At 47.8% G+C, this 27,997-nt stretch overlaps 2 protein-coding genes across 4 annotated transcripts in view; one reads left to right on the forward strand and one right to left on the reverse strand.

The window, feature by feature from the left end:
• Nucleotides 1-27,997, forward strand: part of IFT140 (intraflagellar transport 140) — a 73,866-nt gene that overhangs the window by 27,853 nt on the left and 18,016 nt on the right. The gene's annotated exons all lie outside the window — the stretch shown is intronic.
• TMEM204 (transmembrane protein 204) lies at nucleotides 202-27,548 on the reverse strand. Its single transcript, XM_010200832.2, has 3 exons — nucleotides 26,525-27,548; nucleotides 14,886-15,041; nucleotides 202-2,338 (listed from the first exon to the last, which is right to left on the reverse strand). The coding sequence occupies exons 1-3, from the start codon at nucleotides 26,799-26,801 to the stop codon at nucleotides 2,094-2,096; spliced, it is 678 nt and encodes a 225-aa protein (XP_010199134.2). The 5' UTR covers nucleotides 26,802-27,548; the 3' UTR covers nucleotides 202-2,093.

A 27,997-nucleotide genomic window follows, 5' to 3' on the forward strand; every position in this document is an offset into this window, starting at 1 on the left:
CCTCACTTTCTTCCTCTGGGATTTGATTTTCCCTTTCATTTTTAACAAGATGAAATGTCTTTTACCTTACCTCTTAATATATTCTCAGCTTATCCTTTGCAACCAGACATGGAAAGCTCTGTGATTCCCTTTTCTGCTAAGCAGGTAAAACGACTGATAACAACCAACCTCAACCCGTGTCTGAATGGCAAAGATCTCACGTTATCACTAGAAGAAAACATTCACACCTTTATTTATACATCTAAAATAATCACAGTAATGCTGGGTATTACAAATTCCCCCACCACGTGGCTGATCTTTTTAACTTTAAATGTACATTATAATAATATGGATACTGTAATATTAGAAGAAATAATAGAATGTCTTTTAAATATTCCCATAGTTTAATTTTTAACAACCCTGCCATTAATTAGAGCATATTATTTCTAGAAAATATTCTCCAGAAGGTAATGCAGGCAAATGAATACAAATCTTAGTTGGTTTTTACAAACCTACTGCTAGAAGAAACTCTTTGCCAGCTCCATGGTATTCTACCCTGACAGTCTAGAACAATACAGTCGTTCCAGAGCATCAGTCTCTGCAGAGTGGTGCTCACTTTTGAACATGGTGCAGAGCAGCGGTCAGATTGAGTTTCTTATTATGTCAGAAGTGAGTACAGAACTCAAGAACCAGCTTGATGATCACATTTTAACAAGGTGTGGGAAAGTGTGACAGAAATAATGATGAAGAGCAGTGTATGTAGCTGGGAGCAATGCAACAGTCGTGAGGAACTGATGGACATTCACAGCTCATGGTTGTTCAAACCCACCAGTAACTGTGCTCAGAGTGGCATCCTTAGAGCTCTTAAACATTGGCATTGTCTCTAGCTCCTGTATGCAGAGTATTTCTGCACAGAAGTGTTTGACCTGTTGTTTCTCTGCCTGCAGTGGCTTTTGGGAGCCCGTGTGCTTCTCAGGGTCAGCACAATGCTTACCAACATTATGCCTAATTCCAAAGGTACTACCTATTTCCTTTCAATTACCATATTAACTTAGCAGGCAAGTCTCCTTAAAGTGTCATGCTTAAGTCCTGTCTGTGTGCCTCACTCTCTAGTTTGCTTGAGTGGCAGTTACATTCTGTCATCACCGTGTGACGTGCCCCTGGGCAGAGCTGGGTGTCCTGACAGAGCACCCTAATCTGAAAGTGTCACAGCAAATGTTAAAGCAAGCCTGGGGAGAAAAGAAAATCATTGGAGCTGAAATATCTGTTCTTTAATAGTCACTTCCAGTAATGTAAATGAATGGTATCTGTGGGAGTCCAGGTAACCTTCTTCTGTGGGTATTTCCCCTCATTAACACTGAAGTAGCTTCTTCAGCAACATGTATGGCCTGTTGTAGCCCCGTACCCTTTTCATTAATGGCATGTCTGCTTACACTGAGGATGTCTCAGGATACTAAAGTAGTGTCTGAAAAAAATGCACCTTAATTCTTCTGCATTCCTTCCCACTGGGAACAGTTAGAGATGCTTTTGGCTGTCTGGGCCACGCTGTGCCTGGGGAGCAGCAGTTGCAGCTAATGAGAAGTTAATTGAAGGGGAGTGGATGGAAGGACTAAAGATTCATGTAACTTAAACAGCTGTGAAAACCACCACTTACCCTCCAGAGAGTTTTCTGCTCTGTGAGATGGCCTCATGACTCCAGAGCTGTTCTCACTGGTCTCCTGTAGCTTTCTAAGTTACCATTAGGAAGCAGACAGAGAAAATAAGTGGTTGGTTGCCTCTTTACTCTCACTGCCTACACTGTGTGTCTGCTGCAGCTGGCCCTGCTGATGTGTAGCTGTGGTGCTCTGTCAGGATGCTGCCAGTCCAACGTTCTGTGCTGTAGAGCAGAGGGAGAGGGCAATAGAATAGAATCTATATAAAATTATGTGTTTTATACATATGTATATAGATGGAGCCCATCCAAATAATGATTGAGGGCCTCTGCTCACCAGAGTGAGCTCTGGGACGTCTTTTCAACCCTAGTTTTAAATTATAGCATATATTTAGAGAAAAAAAGCCAACTCCAGTGCAGCTTTCCTTGGAGCTCTTTCCCCCTGCCACGTGTCCTCCTTCCTTCAGCACGGTGACTCCACGTAGTCGTTGTCCAGGCCGCGGCGGAAGCGCGCCGTCAGGGTGCGGCTGATGACGATCACCCGGGGTGCCATGCAGTCCTCACGCCTGTGGAGGATGTTCCATATGAGAATGGCAGCTGCCAGAGTGGCCAAAAGACAGGCTCCAATGTTCAGATAGCAAGACCAAGAGAGGTTGGTGTAGGGTCCGATGCGGTAGAAAGTCACCAATCCAATAACCAGAACGAAACCTGCGAGGAGGAGCAGACAAGTGTTAAGGAGTTGTTCTGTTGAATTCCTCTAGCAGCAACATGCTGTAGGCAACAGTCATGAGGCTGTAAAGCCTTTCAGTTCCTGCTGTATGTGCTCTGTGTGTTCCTGAAGGCATGTTTAGGTGTGGCGATGTGCAAAGACTGGGTACCCGGAATGGAGTCTCAGTGTTGGGCTTAAATCTGTTCATGGGATCACACAGAGAATCCCAGAACCTTAAGGGCTGGAAGGGAGCTGCAAAGCTCAGCCAGTGCAACCCCCTGCCAGAGCAGCAGCACCTAGAGCAGGGCACACAGGGACTCATCCAGCTGGGTTGGGATGTCTGCAGAGAAGGAGCCTCCACAGCCCATCTCTTACTCCCACTTGGCTGTGTTTCATGTTGAGGTGTTTTCTTTTGGTCTCACTTCAGCAGATGTCCTCTTTCTAACTCCCATTGCCAGCACAGAAAACTGCTGCATTAATGCTAATAATAATAATGGCAATCATTGATTCAGAATGAAAGTGAATGTTTATTTAGGGCAGGTCACTATTGCAGACTGCAGAGATGGTGAGCAGCTACACATCTTACAGAAGTGATACAAAAATGTACACATGATTCAAAAAAAAGAGGAAAGGGGAAAGAAATGAGGCTTTTTCTAGGCTGAAAAAGTGTTATGAGGTGGGAATGATGTCCAGAAGCTACCAAAGGCAGGCTTTCCACCATAGTCAGTTTCTACAAGGGTAGGTTATAGCACTGCACTTGTCTAGCATTTCCATCCAGGTGTCACCATGTGACTCCCCACATAGTTCCAGTAGCCACCACTGATGAATAGCAATGTTACTTCAGAATTGAGGAGAGGAGACTTCTGGAATCATACAGGAGGCCCATGGTAGAAGAAGAGGCAGAATCCATATCCCTTAATTCCTTCTTATTTACTGAGACTGCCCTTTCCCTGGAGAATGCATCAACAAGCACACAACCACTGTTCTGCCCTCTGGTTACTGTGTGACTCTTCCTGTCTCTGCTCTCACATAAAACTACTTTTCCCTGTTTTAAGAGTGGCAATTTACACGTGTGATTAGACTGAAACAAACATAGAAAGAGACAACTAACTGAAAAAAGGCTTTCTCTGTTCTCCTACACGCTTCCTTAACCACCACAAGAAACATCACTGACAAAAGGACCTCTTCACCAAGGAAGGCTAGAATAAACAAATGCACATCACCAGCCAGAGGAATTCTAGCTACCACCTTCCTAAGTTCATGGGCAGTTCAAGAGCAAGTCCCAGGGGCTGCCTGCTGTTCTCTGTCAGCTTGCAGGGCAATGCTCTGAAATGGTGTGACACCTGGCTCTGGGCCTTCATCTGTCCATGAAAGAGCACAGCCTGAGTATGTATTGTGTCAAGTTTCTAAGAGCACTATTACTGCAGTGGAGATGGAGAAGACACAAATTATGTACAGATTAAAAATAAGGGAGGGACATGAAATACAAATAGGAGCAAAAACCCCGGTAGCTGTGATACTTGTGCTCTTCTGAGTGTCATTAATGTGGAGGTTCAATCCCCCTCCTAATAAAACATGCAGTGAATGGGTATGAATTTAGTTATCTGGCATCCTCAGCTCTCTTGTGTCTGCCTAGAAGGTGGTCTGTGACTCAGTTCCTTGCCTCCTGATGCAGCACTGTCCCAGAGATGGCATGTACCAGAGAGGAGCTGAAGTGAGGCATCTCTTCCTCAGGATACACGAGGAGGAAATAGGTTCTTAGAGGAGGAGTAGCTCTTTCCTGCTCTTTGGCCACTCCGTGGTAGCTTTTGCTGTGGAAAAAGCCAAGCAGGCTCTGGATGAGTTTTAAGCCTTCAGCTCAGTTGTAAGGACAGCAATTAACTCCTTGATTTTTGTAAGTCTAGTGGTTATTGAGTGGTTCAGCTGAGTTACAAACAAGTTTAATGTGGGAGCATGCTGACTTGAGTTGCAGAAATCACTGATCTGTACAATAGTTGTTTGATAACACTCCCAGAGGGAGTCTGCAGCTTTCCTTAAGAGGCCTCTCTAATGTTATCCAAGCTGGAGATGGAATCCCAACACCCAGGTGGTCATCCAGCATTACTTCCAGGTATACAGTAAGGTTGCTTCTGGGCTGCTGTTCAAAAGAGATACTGAGCTAACAGGTGAGGCTGACAAGTGGTCAAGTTGTACTTCTGAGAATTAAGCTTGAATCTTCCTTGTTTTGCAGCAGTCACTGTTGCATGACACACTTCATAGCAGACCATCCAGGAAAACCCTGGTCATTTGGAGCCAGGCATATGTTACCCCAGGCAGATGTTACCAACATTCTCTGAAGGTCCCTTCCAACCCCTCCCATCCTACGATTCTGAGTTAATGTTTCTGTACCTTGCTGTGCTTAGCTCCTCACCACATGCAGCTGGGAATGTTTCCTCCCTCCAAATCCTCCATCAAGCTTGCACATGTGTGTTCAGCATTCACAGAACACTATTTTGTTCCCATAGCCACAGTTAATTGTGCTCTTCCTTTTCTGGGATGTTTCCTCGAGCTGCTTTTGAATTCTCATGACTCTGGTGTTATCTGGGGCTTGTATGATTTTAATCTACTTATTGTTAACATTAGCATACAAGAGGAGTGCAGCAGGGCTGGGAAACAAAATAGTTTCCTCTCATTTCCAGTGTCATTCTCTTGAGTTCAGTTTGTCCTGAGGCACAGAGAAGAGAAGGGGACATCACATCCTTCACTGTGGAATGCATCAGGTTTCTTTAAGCTCTCCTCTGAGATGATGGCTCAGATGCTCATCTGTGGAGCCAAGATGAGGACACTTCTCTTCTGTGCTTCATTTTGCATTTCAGGGCTTTGGCAGCAGAGCAGGCTCACTGTCACGTGCTCACTGACAATCTGCATCTCTACACCTACATTGGAGGTCTTTAAGTCTTATAATACAGATAAACACTGATGGTATTTTGGTCTCCCACAGGCTGCAGTCCACTTCTCAAAAGATAAATGCCAATTTAGTCATTAAGGTGGGGAAACAGAGGAAGGGAGGTTGGTTGTACCTCCTGCAGCCAAGTTCTGCACGTGCTGCTTTTCCTTTTGGTTTAAAATTCCCAGGAAGGAGGGTGTTGAAGTACAAATCAAGAGACTCCTCTTACTGGTGAGTCTGGCACATGACAAAACTTGGTGTGGTCTGTTTTCATCTCAGAACTCTTGTGCATTCAACAGGAGGAATCCAATAAGCACTGAACAAATCACAAAAGCCTGAAGCAGGAAGAGCTTTTGAGCCTGAACTGTTTGTACTGGTGACTATTGGTACAAACAGGTACCTCAAAGAGACATTTCTAGATATTAACAGAAGTCTACTTTGCACTGTCTTGCTTTATTTGTTTGAGACCCTCTTAGCTAAGCTCAGGAACACCAGTTACACAGAGTAACCCTGATGCTATTGTCGTGTCTTGCAGCTTAGTTTCCAGTCACTGAATTGTGGAGGGTGCTTTCCCACTGCAGCTTACAGGTATTTACCATTACCTCTAGTTTGGACAGGTAATGGGTGATTAGCACTGGCAGTTTCCTTACTGAAAGTCAGGTCTGCTTGTGCAAGGCTGCTGTGCAAAACCTTCAGGGTTCCTGGTGGCTGTGAGAGCTGTTTGTCCTGGGGTGTGACTTGTGCCACATTCTTTGCTCGTTTTGCCAAGGCCAGCAGCAGTGATCTATGTACATCCCTGTATGGCACAGGAGGGACTAAAGAAACAGTGTAGGACTATTTTCAATAGGCAAACTTTTTCCCAAATACACAGCTTTTCATGAAATTGTTCAGCTTTTTCTTTCCTGTTATGTGTCATTTTAAGGCTAAGTACAACAGTAAATAGCTGCACATCTCCATGCTAGGCCTGTCACCTTCATGAGCTCCATGCCACCTGTTAAAGCAATTATCCACCAGGGATCTTAGAGTAGGTTTGGGTGGAAAAGCCCCTGAAGCTGCTGCAGTCCCAGCCCTGCCCTCACCCTGCCCAGCCCAGCACTGACCCACAGCCCTCAGCACCTCAGCCCCACGCCTTTGGGATCCCTCCAGGCCTGGGCACTCCCCCAGCTCCCTGGGCAGCCTGGCACAGGGGCTCACACCCCTCTCAGGGAAACAGTTGTGCCTCAGCTCCAAGCTCAGCCTCCCCTGGGGCAGCTGCAGCCCATTGCCTCTTGTCCTGTCATTGCTGCCTGGGGAGCAGAGCCCGACCCCCAGCTCCCTGCAGCCTCCTGGCAGGGAGTGTCAGAGAGTGCTGCTGGCTGCCCTCAGCCTCCTCTCCTCCAGACTAAACCACTTCAGGTCTCTCAGCTGTCTCTCATAAGACTTGTGCTCTTGCCAAAAGCTCAGAAAAAGCACTAAGGTTTCCTTACAGTCCCAAAATAAAACTATTTATGCCAACAGGACTATTTCCCTTCACAGGCCCTTTTCCTGAACCCTGATCAGGTGAGCAGCCAGAGACTTCCACTCCTTTTGCAGTTCTCTGCTAGTGTCTGAGCAAGGGGGAACTTGGGGCTGTTGGGTTTGAGAGCTCCCTGGAGCTGGCAGATAGCAGGAGTCAGCCTCTGGAGCTCTTGAGTGAGAAAAGTAGCATCTGTTTGGAGTACTTTGCTGGGGGCTAGACAGGAACTGACATTTAATAAGACAGAAAACCCTTGCAGAGCTGGGAGAGCTGGAAGCAGGTTACACTGGCAGAACTGTGGCACTAATTGGGAAGCTCTCTGCAGCAAGTGAGCTCTGGAGTAGAAACATCACCGTGAACGTTATTTGCTGAGGTTCTTATTCCAGATTAGCATGAGCTGAGGTTAGCTTTGTGCATGTAGGAACTCCAGAACAAAAGGTGAAGAGACAGTATTGATCCAGAAAGACTGAGTTTGCAGAGAATGATACTTGAATGTTGATGGTTGCTGCCTTTGTGTGGACACCCCCAACGTTCCCTCGAAGGGATTCTGTTTGTTATTGCACACATAATGTCACGTTACAGACACAACTTCATCAGGTTTAGACTTCTTGAAGCAAAGTGTTCCAATGTGCAATGTGTGTTTGTCATGCCTTAGAGTGGTCTTGTTGTACACCAGCCAAGAACTGAGATGCAACTGAGATTCAGCAGCAAGTCTCTTCTCTGAACGACCAGGCAAACACATTGTGTTCACTTATCAGTGCCAGCCTGGCCCTTCTCCTTCCTTGGTTCCTCATTTCTAGGTAGAATAGGTTTGCTTTGGTATTTTTTTAAGCCTCTTTGTTAGCTGCATGTATGTGGGGAGTTGTGTCTTCCTAGTTTGGATGAAACCTCATGAATACACGAGTACCATTTGGTTGCCAACCTTAGCACACCGCTGCCACAACACTCAGTTTCTGTGAGGAGAGCCTCAAAGGGAAGTTTGGCTGATGTTTTATTGTTGCTGCCATAGCTAAAGCAGACTCTGTTCATGGTGGTGTTATCTCCTGTTTTGCCTGCTGCCTTCACTGTATTAGTAACATGAGGAAATCTCTGACAGCATTTGAGTTGATTGCCTTTGAACACGGTTGAATACTGAATTAGTGCCTCGCTTTTGTGAGCCTCCAGCGTAGGAATGCTCCTCCTGACAACTGTGTGACACGAGCATAACTCAGTTGGTAATGCAAATACACCCATGCAGAATTCAGCTCTGTGTTTGGAACAGTTAGAAGCACACTTGTCAAACTTAACCTTGCATCAACAGCTTCTGTGGCCGTGACTAAAACCGCCTGTGGTGGCTGTTCACTGTTTATAGGTATCTGTAGCACCAAGCAACATCTGAGTTTAGTTTCAATATCCTAATAGAACACCTGGAGGGAAATGGTTGGCTTTCCACACTTTTCCCACTGAAGATAAACCAAACACTGCTCTACTTGCCCACCAGTCTTCTGGATGTGTCAATTTACAACACAGGGCTGCAGGTGGCAAAAGATTCCTTTGCATTTAGTTGTGAGAATATTACACATTTCACCTGTGAGTTTCCCTGAACCAACTTCATTATGCACATCAATTTTAGGTCCCTTATAGCATGCATTGTCTAAAGTCTGCACAGAGGCCACATCTATGCTGAAAACCCCGATGAGATTACTTCAAGTGCTTTATTTTCCCATAGAGCTGCTGTTTATCTCTAGTTGTTTCCCATCCGTAGCCAAACAAGCCTGGATGGGGGAGGGGGGGAGCTTTTCCTTTGGGGAAGGAAACAGATAACAAATTCACTAGGAAGACTTTTGGTTGGGCCAGTATTGAGTGTGTGAGTGGGGGTGGGTTGGGGGAATGTTACTTTTTGAACTTAGATTTCTGTTATACTGAGCTTCCCGTTGCACTGAAGCTGGCTGCAAGCCAAGTGCAGATTTTTGGCATTTTAAAACAACTCTCAGAGCCACTTTTTTAACTTCTGTGATAGCTGCTGGAATGGGCTTTCATTTCCCAGACACCCCTTGATCAATATTACTCCTCTGTTATTTAATCAGCACACTGATAGAGCACTTGAAGAAATCCTACATGGTTTTTTCTGTAGCAGCGAAAGCCTGCACTGAAATGAGTTCTAACCCTCCTCTTTGCAGCCTGTCTATAGGGATGACTTTTGCTGCCAGGAAAAGGGAGAAGTAGGAAAACAGAGCAGCCAGACTGTTGTTGAGAATTCACAGCCCACACTTTTGCAGCAGATCTGCAGAGAGGGGAATTTTTTCACCCCCTTTCTCTACATGCTCTGTAAACACCTACAGGGAATGATTTAGCTGCAGGGAGTCACAGGCCTGAATGTGCTGCTGGTGGGAGCACAACTGTGTGTATCAAAGTGAGACAGATTCCCAAAGCCTGATTGCTGCAGCACCTCTGTAAATGATTAATCAATTAACACCTTCTCCTGCACAAAAGAGAGTTGTTGCAGTGCAAGGCAAATGTGCATCTTCTGTATCAGTTGTAGAAATGTGCTTGCTTTGGTTTATAACCACACAGAGACTACAGTGGCCTCTGAGTTTTCAGCTCTGTTGTTGAGTATGGTTGAATGGAACATCTTAGAATTAAGTTGTGAGTAGCAAAGCTTCTCAGGGCCAATAAGACCCTCCTGTCCCTCACTTTTCACCACTTTGTGTGGTGCAAATGGCTTTCTGGTTGTGCTGTCCTCACAGTTTGTCAGTCCCTCTTTGTCTTGAGCCCCAGAAGGTGGGAGATGGAGTCAGTGTAAGGCAGTGAGAGGAAGATGGAGTCAGGGTAAGGCAGTGAGAGGGAGATGTCAGTGTAAGGCAGTGAGAGGGAGATGGAGTCAGTGTAACTCTACTTCCCATTGGTTGGGAAATCTTCAAAGGGAGGAGCAGAGCACTGTTTACCAAGTTTACTGACAGTGAACTTGGTTTTCTTGGTCACTCTGTGAAGGTTTCCTTAGAAATGATGCCAGTCCTTGAACTGAAGGTTGAAAAGCATTCCCTGCAAGCTAGACATGATTCCTCTTGGGCAGTGGTTTCCATAAGGATCAATCAATGTGCAGACTTTCCCATTGAAAGTCAGCTGCAAACATTGCTTGGCAGCTCAGGTTCAGAGGCAGCTGGAGTCAGTGATGCTTGCTTTTGATTGCAGTCAACTTTGTATGAGACACAGGTCAGAGCTGCTGTCAGCCTGGGCAAAACAATTTGTGCAGCAAGAAGCAGTCATTGGCCAAGTGATCCTCCTGGAACATTCAGTGGCCATCATTGCTGCCATTCTTCAAGTGCTCTGTCCATCTGGTGCATTAAAGGGTGAGGGTTGCATAGCTGTCTATATAATATACATGATCATAAGCAATGAAGTGAGCATTTGATTTGAAGAAGGCTTCTTTCTGCATTACTGCATTATCTCTAAGGCTATGTCTGTCCTACAACACATTCCCTGCACTCACATACCCCAGTTACATGAATCTAGTCAGATATATGACTGTATTTCTAATCAGGATCAGTGCCCCTGACACTGAGATGTACAATAAATGCCTGCTGCTCCTATCAGTATTTAGACATGAAGAATACAGGCAGATCTTCTCCCTGTACCAGTTGAAGAGTCCAACACCCTTCTTGTGAGCTCCCTCCCTTCCCAGTTTGCTGGTTCAGCTGCTCACATGAACCATTTCAGGCAGAATGAGTGGGACAGGCTTCCACACACTAAATGCTGTTCATTTTGTAAATGTGGGCAAACAAGATCACTTGAAGGTGAGATCTGCAAGGCCACAGAAAGAACCAGCAAGTTTGGCACCGAGGTGAAGTAAAACTGAGGAACAATGAAAACACTTAGCACAAATGAAGCAGTAAAGCTCTCTCTTTGATGTGACTTTTAGGTTATTTACAAAGTCTCACTTATTTGCTTCCTCTTCAGGAAGTGTTGGGTTTACAGCTCCACAGAGTTCACCTTAGAACAGATCTGAGTGTTGTGAAGGAAAAAGGTGGAAGGAAGTAATACAGAAATCAGAGTCACCCTGCTGTTGTGAATACCTTCAGCTCTGTTCTCCAGTGGCTGCTTTGCTGCTCTGTTCAGCATTAGCATTGCCTGGTTATCAAGCAATTTAAAGTTGCAGTGCCCAGAAGGAAGAGAGAAGGTTCATAGCCTAACAATGTAGGTTTAATGGCACAGAACTGAAGTATGGAGGGACTCTGATGTCCTGTGAGGCATTAGGGGTCTGGAGTGAAATAACACCAGCAGCAGGAAAAGCTGGGATGGAGTTCTTGACATTCAAGAGAGAAGTGAGACTGTAAGTTATTTGGCTGTGAATGACAAGCTCAGTAAGAACATCTTTGATCCTCAGGGTACTGTTGCAGTAACTCAACGCTGAAAATGGACTGGCAAGAATATTAATCTGATGGTTCTTGTTTATTCCAGTCTTGGACTTTCAGAAACTAGGCTCAGATTTATTGTAAGGGATGCTTGATCCTGCATTCTGCCCATTATGGTTCTGACATCCCACTCCAAAGCCTGTGATAATCACCACTGTACAGGGTCAGAGGCTTGGTGAGAGTCCCTTAAGGTCTGATCCAGGCTGGCAGGTTACTGCTTGTTCAATACTCCCTGAAGTGCTGTTTATTCCCTGTCTTGTTAGTATGGACTTCCCTTTCACTCTGCTCTTCTGGCAGCTCTTATTCATCCTATATTCAGTTTCTAAGAGCTTGCTGGGAAAAAAACCAGAAACCCCAAAACCCTCCTGAGGGAAATTTCTGAGTGTTGACACAAAATTCCACTGGCAGTGCTGGTTCCATTTTCACCACACATCTTCTCCAAAGCAAACACCTCGTTTTCCTGTTGGCTGGGAGCTGGGAGGTTGCTGAGCTCTGGGGCTGTGTGAATCCCATTGCTGTCCCAGGAGCAATGCTGTTTCCTCTCTTCTTTCCTTCCTCTTTGCTTCCTGGGGCTTTATTTTCTGTCAGAGGTCCATCCTTTTTGAATGACAGTCAAATGCTTGTGCAGGTGGCAGGAGGGAAAAAGAGCTGGAGCCTGGAGCCATTGCAAGCTCTGGTGGGGCTGGAGGTGGTTGATTTGAACTTGGGTTAGGAAGGCTACACTCGATTTACACTTAGCTTTCTAAACCAAAGAGCACTGTCAGAACTCAGAAAGCTATAATGAAACCCACACAAGTATGTTTTAGTGGGTAAGCTCTGAGGTAAGTAAATGGTAGGTTGACTTTGTGATCCTGAGCCATATACTTCATCCTTTCCCCACACCATTAGCTTTCCTTCTGCTGCTGACCATTGCATTTCTCTTCAGCACTTGCTGGCGTGTTCCAGGGTGAAAGTGAAGTTTGAGATCAAACAGGAGTTGGAATTAGAGGGGAAATAAATCAGGACAACCTTTTTCTGGCATAGCTGACAAGATGAGCAACTGCAGAACAATTCTCTAGATCATTTCCACTTTGAAAAGGAAAAACCCAGGAGCTGGGTGCTTGTGCTTTCAGTAACAGCTTTGAAAGTCCAATAAATAGAAGTTACCCAGCCAACTGAATATTTCTTGTTTAATAAGGTCTAAGTATGTACCTGGTTACCTATTGTCTGCTCTTCTCCCACAAAGGGTCTGCTTGGCCTAAAACACATTGGCTTTAACCTTTAAAATGAAGGAAGGGAGAGTTTCCCAGTGATTTCTCTTGGACTGTTTTGCATGGACAAAGTGCTCTTAAACTTCGTGTCCACTCTTCTGATGCTTTCACTTAATCTTGCTAATTCATGAGCAGTTACCACCTTGGAGTGGAGGCTCAGAGGCTGAGTGTTACCTGTGGCTTACTTTCCTGGGCCAGCTGCTTTCCTTCCTTCACTAAAGAAATGCTGGTGTCTGGATGTAGCAGCAGTCCTTCCTGAGAGCCACAGAAACGCTCACAGCTTGCACATGTGTTTTGTCTGACAGCAAAGACACTTCAGCCTCAATGTCTAAAATGCTGCTGCCTGGGCACGATCCAGGGCATTTGGTGGACAGGGCTGATTTCTGTGGCCAGTTTGAGTGGTTTGAGAGCATGTGTTGGGCTTTGTGAGAGGGGAAGTGGCCTCTTTTGTCAGTGTCTGGACAGCCTGTCCTGTGAGTGCAGACCCCTCATTTCCCAGGGAGCCAGCAGTCCATGAATGGCTGCCCAGAAAAGCCAGGGAGCTCTCCAAGAAGTCTGCTTTTGATTGGGATAACAGCAGATGTGATGACTCCTTCCCTCTTCTGCCAGAAGGACACATTTCAGAAGACCTGAGCTGGTTGTGCTGGAGGTCAGGGAGGGATGTGTTTAAGCGTGGAACTTGCGTTAAGGTGATGAGATGTAAAAGGAGCCTCACGTTAGTGCCAGCAAGGTGGGAAATCATCTGCTGAGGGTGAAGGAGAGAGAGGGTGGTGTAACTGCAGAGGAGGCTGGGCAAGGGGGCAGGGAGAGCCACCACAGGAAGGGCAGATGAACCTTTGGGTCATATCAGTGTCTGTGTCACAGTCGCTGCCAGATCCATCTCTTCACACCTTTCGAATGCAGACAGGCAGATGAACTCCTTGACTCAACAGCTTCTTCAGCCAGCCTCATTAGTGTTTTGTTAATCATTCTGCCTCTGGCTTTCCTCCCCTCTCCCCTCCCAGCACTGGGGATTTCAAGGTTCAGCTTGCATAACAGGTAATAGCAGGCATTTCCTTCTCCTGTGCCGGGATATCCTGGCGCCCTTCAGTCTCTCTCTGACTGTGTTTAAAACAGACTCCAGCACAGGAAAAAAAAAAAGGGCAAAAAAAAAAGAGATCCCAGTCTAAAATTAGCAGCCTTGATAGAAGAAAGGCACAGGGCTGTCCAGTGTGCTGCTTGTCAATGAAACAACACATCTAAACAGGGCCAGAATGCATTTCCTCCCTGGGAAAAACACACAGGTCGGGTTTTGGGGAGGATGGGAGGGCGTGAGAGTTGAAGCAGCATCACACTGATGGGCAGGGAGAACTGTCCAGATGGGAGCCAGACTGACAGAGGCTGTGGTGGATGTGAGGAGGCTGTAGGGAGGTCTCCTTATGGCAAGGCTATTTACTTGTCTCTTGGTAGCGCTGACTGAGGCTGGAGGCTCTGGCAGCACCTGGAAGCTTGATGAGATGCTTTGAGAGTTCCAGAAGCTCTGCAGTCTCCTCTCCTTGTTTGGATAGCAGGTTCATCATCCTTAATGGATGTTCCTTGCTGGGAGGACCATATATAAACAGCCAAGGCTGGATTCTGACCTTGCAGCAGTGCAAACCTGAGCTCTCAGTAGCTTTACAGCATTCTGAATATTCTGCCCTTATAAAGTTGAAACTGAGGCTGAAAATGGTGTTACTTTACTAGAACCTGCTGGTTACAGCAGTAATAGTGACATTGCCATGCCATTTGAATCACCTAAGCAGCTTGAATGTTGTACTCCATGAAGGGCAGTTTCATGCATGGATGTTTCATAGGGTTGGACTCTTGGTGTGATCAACACTGAGCAACTTCTTTTGTGCAGTACAGTAGTGTTGCAAAATGTTTACCACCAAAACTGCCACTCCTGTCAACAGAGAGTCACGATAAAACCATCTCCTCCTTCCATGGTTTGTGTCCATGGGGGTTTTATCTCTAACACTCAGTGTTAGGAGCTCACCTGAGCTTTCTTTGCTAGGCTGCACATGGATCTGTCTACCACTGAGGAAAAAAACCCCAGTTAGCTAAAAGCAAGTCATCATTGTTTCAGCAAGGCTGCAAAAATGTGCTGGTCCCTTCTGCTCCCAAACAGCTCCTTTGGTGTAGTCTGTCCTGCTAAGACGTGCTGTTGCATTGCATCCAGATGATTTCTTTCATGTTTGCCTTCCTGGTTTCATAGGAAACAATAAAGGCTTGTTTTTCTTGGTTGGCAGAAGACTCATTCTGGTATATCCAAGATAAAAGCTTCTATTCATGTGCTGCAGAATCTCATGGGGAGAGCTTTTGAGAGACAATGAGCTTCCCTTTTGATTTGGGCCCTTTAGCTATTCTTTATCACTTCAAAGATTTCTCAAGTTAAAACCCCTCTTTTTCCACCTGGATTTAATAGAGAATAAGTATTTTTCCATCAGTAAAAAGAAATGGACTTACTGGCAAGCTGGAAGACGGCAGCTATGGCCTCCTCCCACCACTGGGTATCCTGAGAAATGATGGGCAGCTCCATCAGGCCCAGGACGAAGATGAGCTGGCCAGCGGTCAGAGCCACGGTGGCGATGAGGTTACAGGCACGCATCATGTCAAACTGCACTGGGGAAACACAAGTAACAGACAGCTAAACCCACAGAAGCTTGGGAAGGAGAAAAATCCTGGCTGAGGAGGGTGTAAAATTCATCAGTCCATACTTGTCAGCCCCCAGCTCTGACTGCATTCCCCGTGCTCTGATCAGCAGCACAGGACGTGTGCTGAATGCTTCCTCTGCTTACACACCACCCCACAAGTCTGGCTTTAGTGCAAACCAATCTTGCATGAAACAAGCAGCTCGTTTCCAAGGGTGGCCCACTGCAGGTCCTTGACTTTTGCCCTGGGAAGACTGTACCTACAAGTGGCAGCTAGAAACTTGGGGGGCAGGAATGGGGTTTGGTTTGCGGTTGTGTGGCACTGACTGAAACGTGATGGTGGTTCATAAAGAGGTTCTCAAGGCTCTGAAACAACAATAATCTCTAAGAAATGCTGATTTCCTTTCACCTAGTCCACCTGCATTGTCCTAGAGATCATCCTGTTAATGCTGATATATTAAGGGAGCTTTATACAGAGGATTCTTAACTTTTCCTTCCTTTAACGTTTGTGAACCGTTTCAAAGCACTGGAAAGACCTTTGTCTTTCTCTCTGTATTAGGAGGGAAATGGTTGCCATGAAGAAGTCAATGCCTGGCAGTTCTGAGTGAGGTGTTATGGCACAATTTGCATGCATAAGGAGAAAGGTAACAGCAAAAGGAGGGCCAGAGATAACACTGATGAGGTCAGTCACCTCACAAATAGAGACATAGACAAAGCAGAGATGTTTAATGCCTTCTGTGCCTCCATCTTTAACACTGATGATGGTCTCTGGGACCTGGACAAGTCCATCATACACTGGATGGGCAACTGGCTGAGGGGTTGGGCTCAGAGTTACAGTGAATGAGGTTACATCAGGCTGGGGACTGGTCACCAATGGGTACACTAGGGCCAGTGCTCTTGAATGTCTCTATAAATGATCTGAATGCAGGAATCAAATGAACGTTGTTTGCTGCTGCTGATTAGGAGAAGGTTCTTTGCTGAGAGAGGGTGGTCTGTCCCTTCAACAAGCTTCCCAGGGAAGAGTTAAAGGAGGTCTGCATCGTATGGTTTAGTTTTAGGTAGCCTTGCAAGGAGCAGAGAGTGGACTTTATGACCCTTATGTGTCTCTTCCAACTCAAGAAACTCTATGGTTCTGTATTAAACATTAGGACCAAATGACTTGTTAGTCATAGATACCTGGAGTCTTGGCTAGGAACCTGGTTAGAACGGGTGTCCCAGCTGGCTACTGCCCAGAGTATGTTCACTGCAAAGCTGGGTACTTGTAGTCAGCCTCTTTCCTACTTTTCCTCTTAACCTGACAGATGTCCTCTTTCCATCCTTTCCCTTCCTCTCTAGCAAAAGGTGGGATTTGTACATACCATCATGCCAGTTCAACGTCTCCTGCTACCACCTTGTAGCTGCTCTGAAACAGAAGCAGCTCAGTGTTTAACCTGGTGTGTGTTACAAAATGAAAGACTCAGGACCTAAACATCCAGCAGATTTTCAGAAGTGACTGATGGGCGCAATGAGCACCAGGATTTCATTCCTGATCTTCCAGGGAGACTGCCAGGAAGGGCAGCAAACCACACTCCATATGAAGAAGCAATGGTGATGGAGTCCCTGAGTCTGCTCCTCTCTTGGCAGTCAGGTAAATGAGTTTGCTCTCAAAAAACCAGTCTGCTCAAAGATTTTGTGTTTAGCTTTTCAAGTTGCCCTTCCTTGGGAGCATTGGGAGATCAGTTTGTACATATGAAGCCCTAAGCTGAGCTTCCACGATGTGAACCACAACTACCACCCCCAAAGGCAGCAGCTGTGGGAAGCAGCTCTGACTTCCTTCTGCTAAGGGCAGGCTCTAAACAGCACTGACCAAGAAAGGGAATTGAGTGTGCAGTTTCAGAGCCTGTACTCAAAGACACTGAAGATGTGAGTCATGTTGAGGAAGGCCAGGCTATAAAGCTCTTTCCATGCCTGTGTGGCTGCTCAATCCAGGGATGAGTCTCATCTCTTAGACAAGTGGCTGCAATATAGTTGTTGTAAGAGCTGGGAAATCTCATGTTTGTGTTCTTTTACTCTGCCTGCTGCTGGTTTGAATGTTATGCAAGCTAGAAATCCCTCAGCAGCCAGACACATCCTCATGTGTCCTCTCTAGACTTTATCCTTAGGATGAATTTAGGATGATGTGTTTAGCTGGGATCCCACTGTAACTTTCCATGGCCACAGCTTGTAAAACAAGAGGTTCCTAATGCTTTACATCTGTGCAGTGACTGGTGGCATTTGTGTTAACCCTTAGCTTCTAGAATCTGTTGTCTATGACTGCCATGGCAGAGGTATCTGCTGTTTTGCAATCCTTCCTTTCTTGTTTTGAAGTTATTAATGGTGTTCCCTGACTCCTGAAGTTTACCTGTGCAAGGTTTAACAGCCAGAGGTGGATGCTTCCAGCACAACAGAACGAGACAATGCAGAAGCTGCTTATTGCTTTCTGTGTGTCTGATGTAGGTGAAGGAGGGGGGACAGCCCTGAGTATCCCTCTGCTTTGTACATACCTTCCCTTCATCTCCCTTGAGATGCAACTTGGCCACTGAGAACTGGAAAGGGGTAGAGAACTGAATGGCAGCATAACTCAGCCCCAAGTGGCTGTTTTTCATCAACACAAAATGCTGGCATCTGGCTTTTTCCTGCTGGAAGCCCATCTTGATCCCAGTTTACTCTTAGAAGTAGTTAATTGATGGTCAGAGCATCCAGCTGGGTCTCTTGTCCAGCTGGAGATACTGCCTAGTGAATTGTGCTTTGTTTAAAACACAGAGATCAGTCAAGGGGCAAAACCCAAACTCCAGGGAAGAGAGCAGCTCAAATTCCTTGCTGTCTTGCTCACTCCCTAGGCCCCAATCCTTCTGAATGACACATGATGATTTGCTTTTGTTCTGTGCAAGCAGCGACTTTCCTTCGTTCCGTGACAGCCCCAGGACTGTCTGAGCTGTGTTGCAGATGTGGGCTGCTCCTATCAGAGAGGACTTTGCAGTCCTCTTTGTCCTCTTTGCAGTGTTTTGGGATGATGAGGAAGGATGATCTCACTGAGAAACCACATTATGCTAATTGCTTACAATGGGAGGCTTTCTTCCCCCCTTCTCTCTGCATAGAGGAAAAGACAAGCCTGAGTGGGAATTCACTGATTAAAGCCCTGAGTGTGTAGGAAGGAAAATGGCCCAAAGCATTTTAACACTTGTCTAAAACCTCCCCTGAGAAATGCCAGTTGTAGGGAACAAAACCCTTGGTGCAAACTGGAACAAAACCCTTGGTGCAAACTTCAGTGCAGGGTCTGTAACTTGTTCAGTGGCCATCCCTGGGAAAACCCCAGTGACCACAGGGTTCCTCAGGAGTGTACAGGAACAACACTGCCACTGAACCTCTCCCTGTGGCTTCCCACTTTCCTTCCTGCCTGCCATCCAAGCTGCAGGGGCTGACTGGGAGCACTGCAGTGGTTGCTACTCTGCTGAGGAAAGGACATTTCCAAGAAGAAGTATTCTTTCCTTTTGCTACTTCCTGGGGTTTGTTTATTGCTTGGTTATTGGGTGAATTAATGATGCTACATTGAGTTGTAGCTGATTGTCTTCACAAATGCTCATTGTGCATAGGTGACTTGATTCCAGAAAGGAGGAGAAATGGGTTTGTTTATGAAATACAGGTTTCTAAATACCTATGGCTAGAACCAGCTTCTTAAGCTTCCCTTATTTTAGCAAGAACCCCTTTTCAGTTGCTTGTAGCTCTGCAAGGCTGCTTCTTGGGCTGGGTGTCTGCAGGCTGAGGTCATGTTCTGCTGTTAAACTTTAAATCAGTAATTGGATTTTCTCTGATATAATGCAGAGAGTCTAACTGAGCACACAGCTTCCCTCTGGAACTTGGCATCGGGCTGAGGTGTTGTCCTGAGATAAAGGATGAATCTCCTGCTGCTCTGTTAATATTCACTCCAGTAAGTAGTTTGAGAAGCCTTGGTATACAGTGCCTGAACAGAAGCATTGCTGCCAACCCTGGCAGCCCAGCAGTGCTAGGCATGTTCATCACATCATGGCTCTGTTGTCATAGAGCACTGGACAGCCCACAGTACTGACCACAGTCTTTGCTTCTGCCCAAGCTCTGAGCCCTCACCAGCAGCTTCTCACTCCTGAGTCAGCTGGAAAATAACTGAGATATGTACTTGGGCATTAATCTAGAGCTTTGAGGCCTGCCCATGATTCAGGCTGGGCTTGGTGGAAAAGACCTTTAAGAGCATCAACTCACCTCACCCTGTCCAGCCCAGCACTGACCCACAGCCCTCAGCACCTCAGCTCCAGGGCTTTGGGATCCCTCCAGGGCTGGGCACTCCCCCAGCTCCCTGGGCAGCCTGGCACAGGGGCTGACACCTGTAGGTGATGCTGGAGTTAGCTTTAGAATCACAGAATCATTTCAGTTGACAAAGACCTTTAAAATCCTCAAGTCCAACTGTCCCCTCAGCACTGCTACAGCCACCACTGACCCTGGTCCTCAGCACCTCAGCTCCACGCCTTTGGGATCCCTCCAGGGCTGGGCACTCCCCCAGCTCCCTGGGCAGCCTGGCACAGGGGCTGACACCCCTCTCAGGGAACCAGTTCTGCCTCAGCTCCAAGCTCAGCCTTCCCTGGGGCAGCTGCAGCCCATTGCCTCTTGTCCTGTCATTGCTGCCTGGGGAGCAGAGCCCAACCCCCAGCTCCCTGCAGCCTCCTGGCAGGGAGTGTCAGAGAGTGCTGCTGGCTGCCCTCAGCCTCCTCTTCTCCAGACTGAAATGGCTTATCCTGATGCTTCATGGGAGCTCTCATTCATTCACTGTGTGAGCAGAGCTTTGCCAAGAAGCTGAAGTGGTACCATCCATCCCAGCTCTCTATTAGACTTCTATCTTGCTCGTACTTAAGGTCTTGCTGTTAATGGAGCTCCAACCTGGAGCACTCCATTCTGTTTGAATAAATCATTTTAGAAGAAACTCCTTTCCATAATTCTAAAAACAAACCTCCTTGAGCCAAACCTTTGGCCACCAGCTGTGTGTGCCTTTTGTTCTGGGTGTCAGTGCTGTCAGCACAGATCAGCTGTGCAGAAATGGTCTCTGCAGCCCACATGGAAACCTGCTGCAGCTGTGCCTTCAATCAACAGCACTAAGGGAATGCAAAGTACAACCCTGCTTGGCTTTACAACATAGACAGAGGGGATTCAGCCTGACTGTTAATTAAGAGGTAATAAGGACAATAAATAGAAGCGCTGTAATGATTGTCAGTCAGCATCATGCCACACCTCCCAAGCTTGTGCTGCATCCATGAAGTCCTTGGGGATTTAATGCTGTTCATTTAACTTTGTGGTATTCATGTCATTAACCCCTTGAGCTGTTTCCTGGACTATGAATGAGGAAATATATTGAAGCACTCTGAAGGTATTTGTGAAGCAAACTAAAGCAAATGCTGGCAGCATCCAAGTCCCATGGTGATGGCACTGAGAGCGTGGGGAGATGGCATTAAAGCATCACTTCTTTGGTACAGAGATATTTGGTGGTCTGAATGTACCCCAATTGCTTAAAAGCAAACCAGATCTGAGTCTAGTTTTTTCTTCATCAGTCTGTACCCTTTCCATGTGAGGATTTTGTGTGCAGGGCTTTATCCTGGAAAGGGAAGGCTCTCCCTTTCTCTTCTCAGATCTCTGCAAGCTTTCAGCTGCAGGGAGCCCTGGATGCATCCTGCTGCTGAATGGGCATCTTCAAAATGAGAGCAGTCCCTTACATCTCCTGGGTAACTTTCTGAGGTGTATGCTTTGTCTCTCAGATGTTGTTTTTAAAAGGGGAGGAGGGAGATACAGTCTATCTTGGCATAGTTGTGACGTGTGTGAAGTGTTGCACCCCTTCAGGACCTGTGGTTCTGTGAGTGAGCTGCTCTGAGGGTGAGACTTGGTGTTTTGAGTTTGAAAGGCAGTAGATGTTTGGGGACAGGAGTGCAGTTGGCTCTGGGGCATTTTGAACAGTTTCAGTAGCTACTTTTGGAGTGAAGACATAGCTCTGCATGAACTACTTTCACCACAGACAAGTGCTTGTGGTCAGCTGATGGGGAGCTTTCAAACTCTGCTTCAGTGCAGTGATCAGTTGTAACAGACAAGGCTGTTCCAGCGTTCCTGAGGTGTGCCAGTTGTCTACATGCTGTGCTTTGCCTGTTTATGAACAGCAGTGGGCTATCCTGTCTTGCTGGCTCTAAGAAATGCATTTAATCTGCAACTTGGAAAAGCTCTGCAGCCATTTTCACTCCCAACACTTCAAAGTCTTGACAGTGAGAGTAATCAAACACTGAATTCTCTGGTAATATCCCTGTGCAATGCATGTGAAGATACTCTATTGCAAGGTTCTGGTCTGAAGCAGTAGGTTTGTTTCCTATCCTGAATCCTGAAAAGTCTGGAACTTTTCCAAAGCAAGTACACAACAGTAAAACCCACCTTGCAATGAGCTTTACAGGAATGTAAAGAGCCAGACCTCCTACAGGTCACCTCCAGAAAGGTTGCAAATTGGCCTCTACTGTGCAAGTAATTTCACTCACTTAAATATTGCTTGGGAACACAAACAAATCCACTGAAATGTAAGGAAAAACTCCTGCAGGGGTGAGGGAGCCCTGGCCCAGGCTGCCCAGGGAGGGTGTGGAGGCTCCAAACCCACCTGGACACGTTCCTGTGGTCCTGCTTCAGCAGGAGCTGTGACTACAGATGGTCTTTAGAGCTCTCCTCCATCCCCCACCATTCTGGGGTTCTGATGTTAGGGAAGGGGGTCACCAGCCTGGTGCTGCCTCCACGTCTGCCTGAGCACTTCAGCTGGCAGCCGTGTACACAGCCAGGCTTTGAGCTGCTTTTTAGTCTGATGGTAGTTGCTGTCTTCTCCAAATCTATTCTCCAAATGGACCTTGAGAATGTGACGTGTCTACAGCGTGCTTGACTCAGCCTGGCTTCCATCCAGCCCAACTGCAGAGACACTTGTGTAAGTACAGTGGCCAGGAGCACTCAGGTGAGTTGTTGCCTCTGCAGGCAGCCAGGAGCAGCTCGTTCCCCCACAGAGCAGCATCATGCCTCAGCTGCCCTCCTTCACTGGGTGTGTTTGCATGGATCACACATTTAGGCTGGGGCAGGTGTTTCTGTTTGGTCCCTGTGACAGTCACATCGTTGCTCCTGATGCTCTGCTGCTCCCTGGCTTCCCTGCCTTGTGAGAGCTGAGAGCTCTCTTGCTCTGGGCATCTGCAGTTGACTGTGGTGGCTTCCCACTGCTGGGATCTTTGTTGTGTTTTCTGGAGCCCTGAAGAATCAAGCAAGGTTTTTCTATCTTTTGAAACCCCTCCCTATTCCTGCATTTCCACTTTGTTTGTAATGTTCTTGAAACAAAAAGGGACAGGCTGTGACCTCGGCTAATGAATAAATCAGCTCCATCTGTCCACCCACAGATAGCCTCGTAGCACAGTGGGGCTTAAGGGCACATTTGTACTGCATAGCATGGTTAAAAATATCCAGGCTGCTTCCAAGGGATCTGGTGTGTTCACCCAGTGCAGGGCAGTGTCACTGACCTGCTGCTGAGCCAGGGTGTACAGGCTCTGAGTAGGTCTGGTCTGCTCTGAGAGAGCATTGCTGGTGTAGCTACGTGTTCTTGCTGCTGGAGGCAGCGTGTGTGGCCCTGCTGTGTCTGCACATGGGCACAAAGCTGAGCCCTGGACACACTCACTAAGCTCACTGGTCTTTTTTTGAAGGGTTGACAGACAGAGAGACCACCATTACCCTCAGGAGTTTTGCAACAGCTCTGAAACTGCCTCTCCATAAGCTTTGGCGAGTGTCTTTGCCCTCATCAGATGGCAAGAGGGTTAGGTGACCTGGCTACACTGCCCTTCTAAAGAGGGGATGTGCCACCTGAGTGAAGCCTTTCACTTTATATCATTTAATGGTTTGTCCACCTTAGAAAAACTTTGGTATCCTCAGAACTGGGCAAAGTTCTCAGGTCTGAGAGGTTGTTGCCACTGAAAGGGAGCTGTCTCACAGGCATCAACTCAGCTGTGTGCTAGAAGCAGCACTTGCTGGACTCCTGGTACCCACTGCTTCAGCCACCAGAGAAATAACCACACACAAACCCCACCCCTCCCCTGCCCCAAGCCTGGCCATCTTCTGGCTGTTAGTCATTTGAACAGAAGCTTTTTAGCATCACAAGGGGTTGAAAGAAGGCTGCAGGGCTGCACAGCAAGGAGAAATCAATGGATAAAGAGAAATGGAAGGGCCTGAGGTCTCTCTCTTCCAAGAGCAGTGAGGCTTCAGCTTGAGGAACAGAGCTGAGGTGCTTTCCCTTCAGACCAAAGTCATGCTGTGTGCTGCCTTGCTGAAATACCTCACACTGAGACACTGTTGCCATAGAATACTTTTAACATCCCTTCCTCCTGTTCCTGGATTTCTTTCTTCCCCCATTTCTAACCCTCTTTTCTCACAGTGCCTCTCTGCTGCAGCATCTGCAGCCTCCCCCTGTCTTATGTCACTGGCACGTTGCTGTCCCTGAGGTAGCATTTACATCATGGGATTTGGATGCAGGCCACCTTGGGTTTCCTCTTGCTCCAGTGGCAGGAGTCACAGTGAAATAACACACAGAGATGTGGGGAAGTGGATCAGGGGGGTGTTTAGTGTGGAATTTGGCTTTGCCTTTCCAAGAGAGGCCTCTGACAGACATGCTGCCTCACATGGCCTTTTCTGTTCCTTGCCTGCTCTTTCAACAGATCATTTGCTGTGACTTTTACCCGAAAATGTGCTAAACTTCAATTGTGATTTGTAGCATGAAGTCACAGAGTGTGCTTAACTTCAGTTTAAGCTCATGCAGCTCCTGACACAATGAGCTACTTCCAGAATTGGTGTTGCAAACCATTTTCCTTGAGCTGTGTATGTGATGAGGGGAATAAAAACCCCTCAGCTTCAGTGGCCCCCCATGAAGAGCTTTACCAATGGCTTCAGTGGGAGAAGGAGCAGGCTGTGAAAGACACTGAACATAAGATGAGGTTCCAAAACAACACAAGGGAAAACTTGTTCCCTGTTGAGGTGAGGGAGCACTGGCAGGGGCTGCCCAGATGGGCTGTGGAGGCTCCTTCTCTGGAGACATCCCACCCCAGCTGGATGAGTCCCTGTGTGCCCTGCTCTAGGTGCTGCTGCTCTGGCAGGGGGGTTGCACTGGCTGAGCTTTGCAGCTCCCTCCCAGCCCTTGGGATTCTGTGAGGAATTGCTTTGAAGAAGGTGCATGTGTGAGCAGGGAGTGAGCCCGGGTGGGAGCGTGTTTGGGTGGCTGTTGTTCCCATACAGCTTGCAGGGATCAGCACATGCAAAAGCAAAATCTCACAGGGTCTGCAGTCTGACTGTTGAAGTGTGAGATAACTTCCCAAATACATCTGTGTGGTTATAGATCTAGATCTATGGGTTTGATATGAGCAAGACTGTGGCCTTTTTTGTTGTTGGAAGAAGATGTTTTGTGTTCATTGCTCTGCAAATGGCATCCCAAGTACTACAAGTTTCCTCTTACCATGGAGTGTCTTCATTCAGAAAGCTACTTTTGTATGTAGATAAACACACACCTCTGTGATTTATCTACAGCTGACAGGTGAGGATTGCTACATAAAGGACTGAATTAACTGTGATTTCTTAGGAGAGAAGGTCTTTAAAATGACCCCAACAGGGGTGCAGAATCAGGCTCACAGTGACTGTGCAATCCAGGGCATCACTTGTCTTTAAGATCTGTGCAGCAGGTGTGTTTCCACCCCTAGTTTGTCATGGCACAGCTACAGAGGTGAGGTTTTCTTTCAAAGGCTTTATAAAGAGTCAGAACTGGCCCTGTTGCTTGTTCTTTTGCCCCCACATGCCCCAGTGAATGGATGCTTTGTTCCTGCACAGTCACTGGGCTTCAGAGTGCTGTCAATTAGGAGTTTTAGGATGTTGTTTAGAGAATTCTTTTGGGAGGTTTGCCCATGCTGCAACTGGTACTTTGCAGTTTTAAAAGACTCTTAATCACATTTTGTTTCCATGCACTGTAAGAAACTGCTGCCCATACAACTGCTGCCTGCACCAGCCTCAGACTGAAATACCAGTCCCTGTGCTTAAAATGCTGCAGGAGCCCAGATTCAACAGGCAGGAAGGAGCTCCTTGCAGCTCTTGGACCTAGACTTTGCAAACCCAGGGCTGGTGTGTGTGTTTGCTCAAGTTATAACACTTGCTGATGTTAACTGGGATGAAGTGGCACATACCAAGGAGCTTTTTCAGTTCCTTCAATAATTGTTTGTCATTGTACAAGTTCATTGAGTGGAAAAGGAACTGAGTTACACTTGGGGCTTTGCAGCAGTTCAGAAGGTTTCTGGCTGGGATCTCTGCAGGTTTAACATTGCAGGCATGCAGAAAAATGTTAACCACACAAGCCTGCTGGGAAGCATGATATGGAACTGGGCCTAAATTAAAGCACTTCAACAAAGGCCACTCCTATCTCTTTGGTTTTGTCTCCAGAGGGATATAAGAGACTCCACATTTCAAACCATGGAAAAGAAAACGTCTCTGAAAGCATTTCCATTGCTAATGGTGCTGTCCCTCCTGGCACTGGGGCTGCCCAGCAGCACTGGAAGGAAACTCCTCCTGCCCCTCAAGGTGTGAAGCTTACAGGCATTTGTTCTGCTAAATGCAGTTCCTTGAGGGCTGCAGCTGAAGCCACCGAGACCCAGCTGCTGGCTGAGGAGGCAGCGAGAGGCTCTTGGCACTGTGGCCAGCCCCAGGTGACTGCAGGGATTCCAGTTCCTTACTAAGAGCAGGGTCACACCATTAACATTATGGACATGACAAGGAAGTGGCATCTTTTATCATGCAGCTTTATGATGCTCAACATTGGCTTCCCAGTTTCAGCTCGTTAAAGAACTTTAACTAGCTCACTTGAAGCCTTCAGATCCCACGAGCCTGGGCTTGCAAAATGACAAACACACCACGATTGAGGCTTTTCCTGCTCCCCAGTAATACAGTGGCTGGGCCTTTTCACCAAGCAGAGCAGTTGCACACCTTAAGGCCTGTCTCAGTGCTTTTCCCAGGACTATTTCTGCCTCTTCTGCTCCTGGCACTGCCAACAAAAGTAACGAGACGGGAGAACTAACTGAGCGTGGCTTCTGAGCGCTTTGGTTGGGGATCTTTAACGTTCTGTACTCAGAGCAGCTGTGGGGGGTGGCTTAGAGCAGGAGCCCAGGAGGGCAAAGCGAGCAGAGGTCTCAAAGCTTTGCATGTCACAGCTCGTTTCTGCAGAGCGCCTCGTCCCACAGCCTGTGCAAACCAGGGCGGGAGGAGCTGGGTCCCTCACCCGTGGGCTGCATCAGCCTTGAGTTTGCCACACGGCCGTGTTTGGGGGCGAGGAGCCGTCTGCAGGCGGCTGCCGCCGGGGTGCTGCGCCCGACAACAAGAGGTTCCACTTACGTTTGACGGTGCTGCGCGACTCCTGGAAGCCGGCTGCCTCCGAGCCCCAGCCCAGGCCTTCGCACTCGCGCTCCTCCCCGTGCCCCTGCCTGCCACTGGCGCTCACACCTCTGCTCCTCTCTGCCAGCCAGCACATCTTCCACAGCCCCACGCTGCGCTTGCGCCCGTCCTCCAGCGTCTGGTACACCCAGTTGGGAGTGAAGGCGGCCGCGTTGTTAAGGATCAGTGAGAGCAGGGCTACCAACACAGCTGTGGCTACCAGTTTCTGGACAGTCATATCTGTCAGCTCGCTGCCAGTCTCTGCTCGCAGGAGATGCCGGGGTCTGAGTCAGCTGCGGCGCATTGAATCCCACGTTACGGGCGGCTAGAGGACATCACCGTTCATTCTCAAAGTCCACCCCAGACGTGTTTCTGATCAAGGAAATAAGTATCTTGTGAGGTAGGTAGGAGAAATCCATAAAATAAGGCCACTGAGAAGCTCTTTTAGATCCTTTCCAGCTTTGGCTTATCCACCTTCTTGCACCTTGATGAGTAACGCCAGTCCTGCGACGAACTGGACGACAGGGAGGTCCATTCCTTGCGAGACGTGGCCAACCCAGGCACGATCCAGCCTCAGTCCAGCCTCGGGGCTGGGCAGCCTGAGCTGCTGCTGGGCAGCCTGAGCTGCAGCTGGGGCAGAGGACACCGAGCACGCCGGCTCCTCCGAGGCAACCCTGGCCGCTCCACCAGCCTCTCCGATGGAGCTGCGAGCTTCAGAACCTCCCCCGAACGCTGCCAAACGACATCCTCCCAAAAGCGAGCCCAGCTGCAGGAGGGGAACGCTCTCGGCCCAAAGGAGCTCTCTGCCAGCCTGGAGGATCCCGAGGCGTGTGCTGAAGCTCGGAGCTGTGAGCGCAGCGACGGGAGAACAGCCACTGCTGTGAGGAAAAGGTCCCCCCGCACCCCCCTCCCAAGCTCTCCACCAAGAGGAAACGGCTGTTTTTGTGGCTGTTTTTGGTGAGCCTCAGGGCGTAGTCGGCTGCAACAAACAGAGCCACTGGCCACCGCAGTCAAACATTAACAGGATGTGTTTCCTGAAAGGAAAAGACTATGGAGACTTCTGAAGTTGGACCTCCCCCCCCTCCCTGCCTCACTCCTCCTCCCCTCCCAGCCCCGGGAGCTTGGCAGGGGGATGCAGCCAGAGCTCCTCTTTAAAAGGGAAACAGAGAACTCCTCAGCCCCAGCCCCGGCAGCATCGGGTCTGCAGAGGCAGCTCGAGGAGAGGGATTTGTACTCAAAGGCAAACGCCTACTGAGGCTTCTGAACAGCATGAGGAGTGCTGGGGGGTAGGGGGCATGTCCCCTGGTGTCCTCCTTCCCCTCTGCAGCCCTGGGAGGGAGCAAGGCAGGTGAGCAGGAAATGGAACAAACAAATCTGGGGGGACAGGGGGCCCAAAAGGCAGTTGCAATTGTTCCAGTGTGACTGAAGCTGAAA

Source organism: Colius striatus, chromosome 3 (assembly GCF_028858725.1).
Source record: "Colius striatus isolate bColStr4 chromosome 3, bColStr4.1.hap1, whole genome shotgun sequence".
NCBI classification, from domain to species: domain Eukaryota; kingdom Metazoa; phylum Chordata; class Aves; order Coliiformes; family Coliidae; genus Colius; species Colius striatus.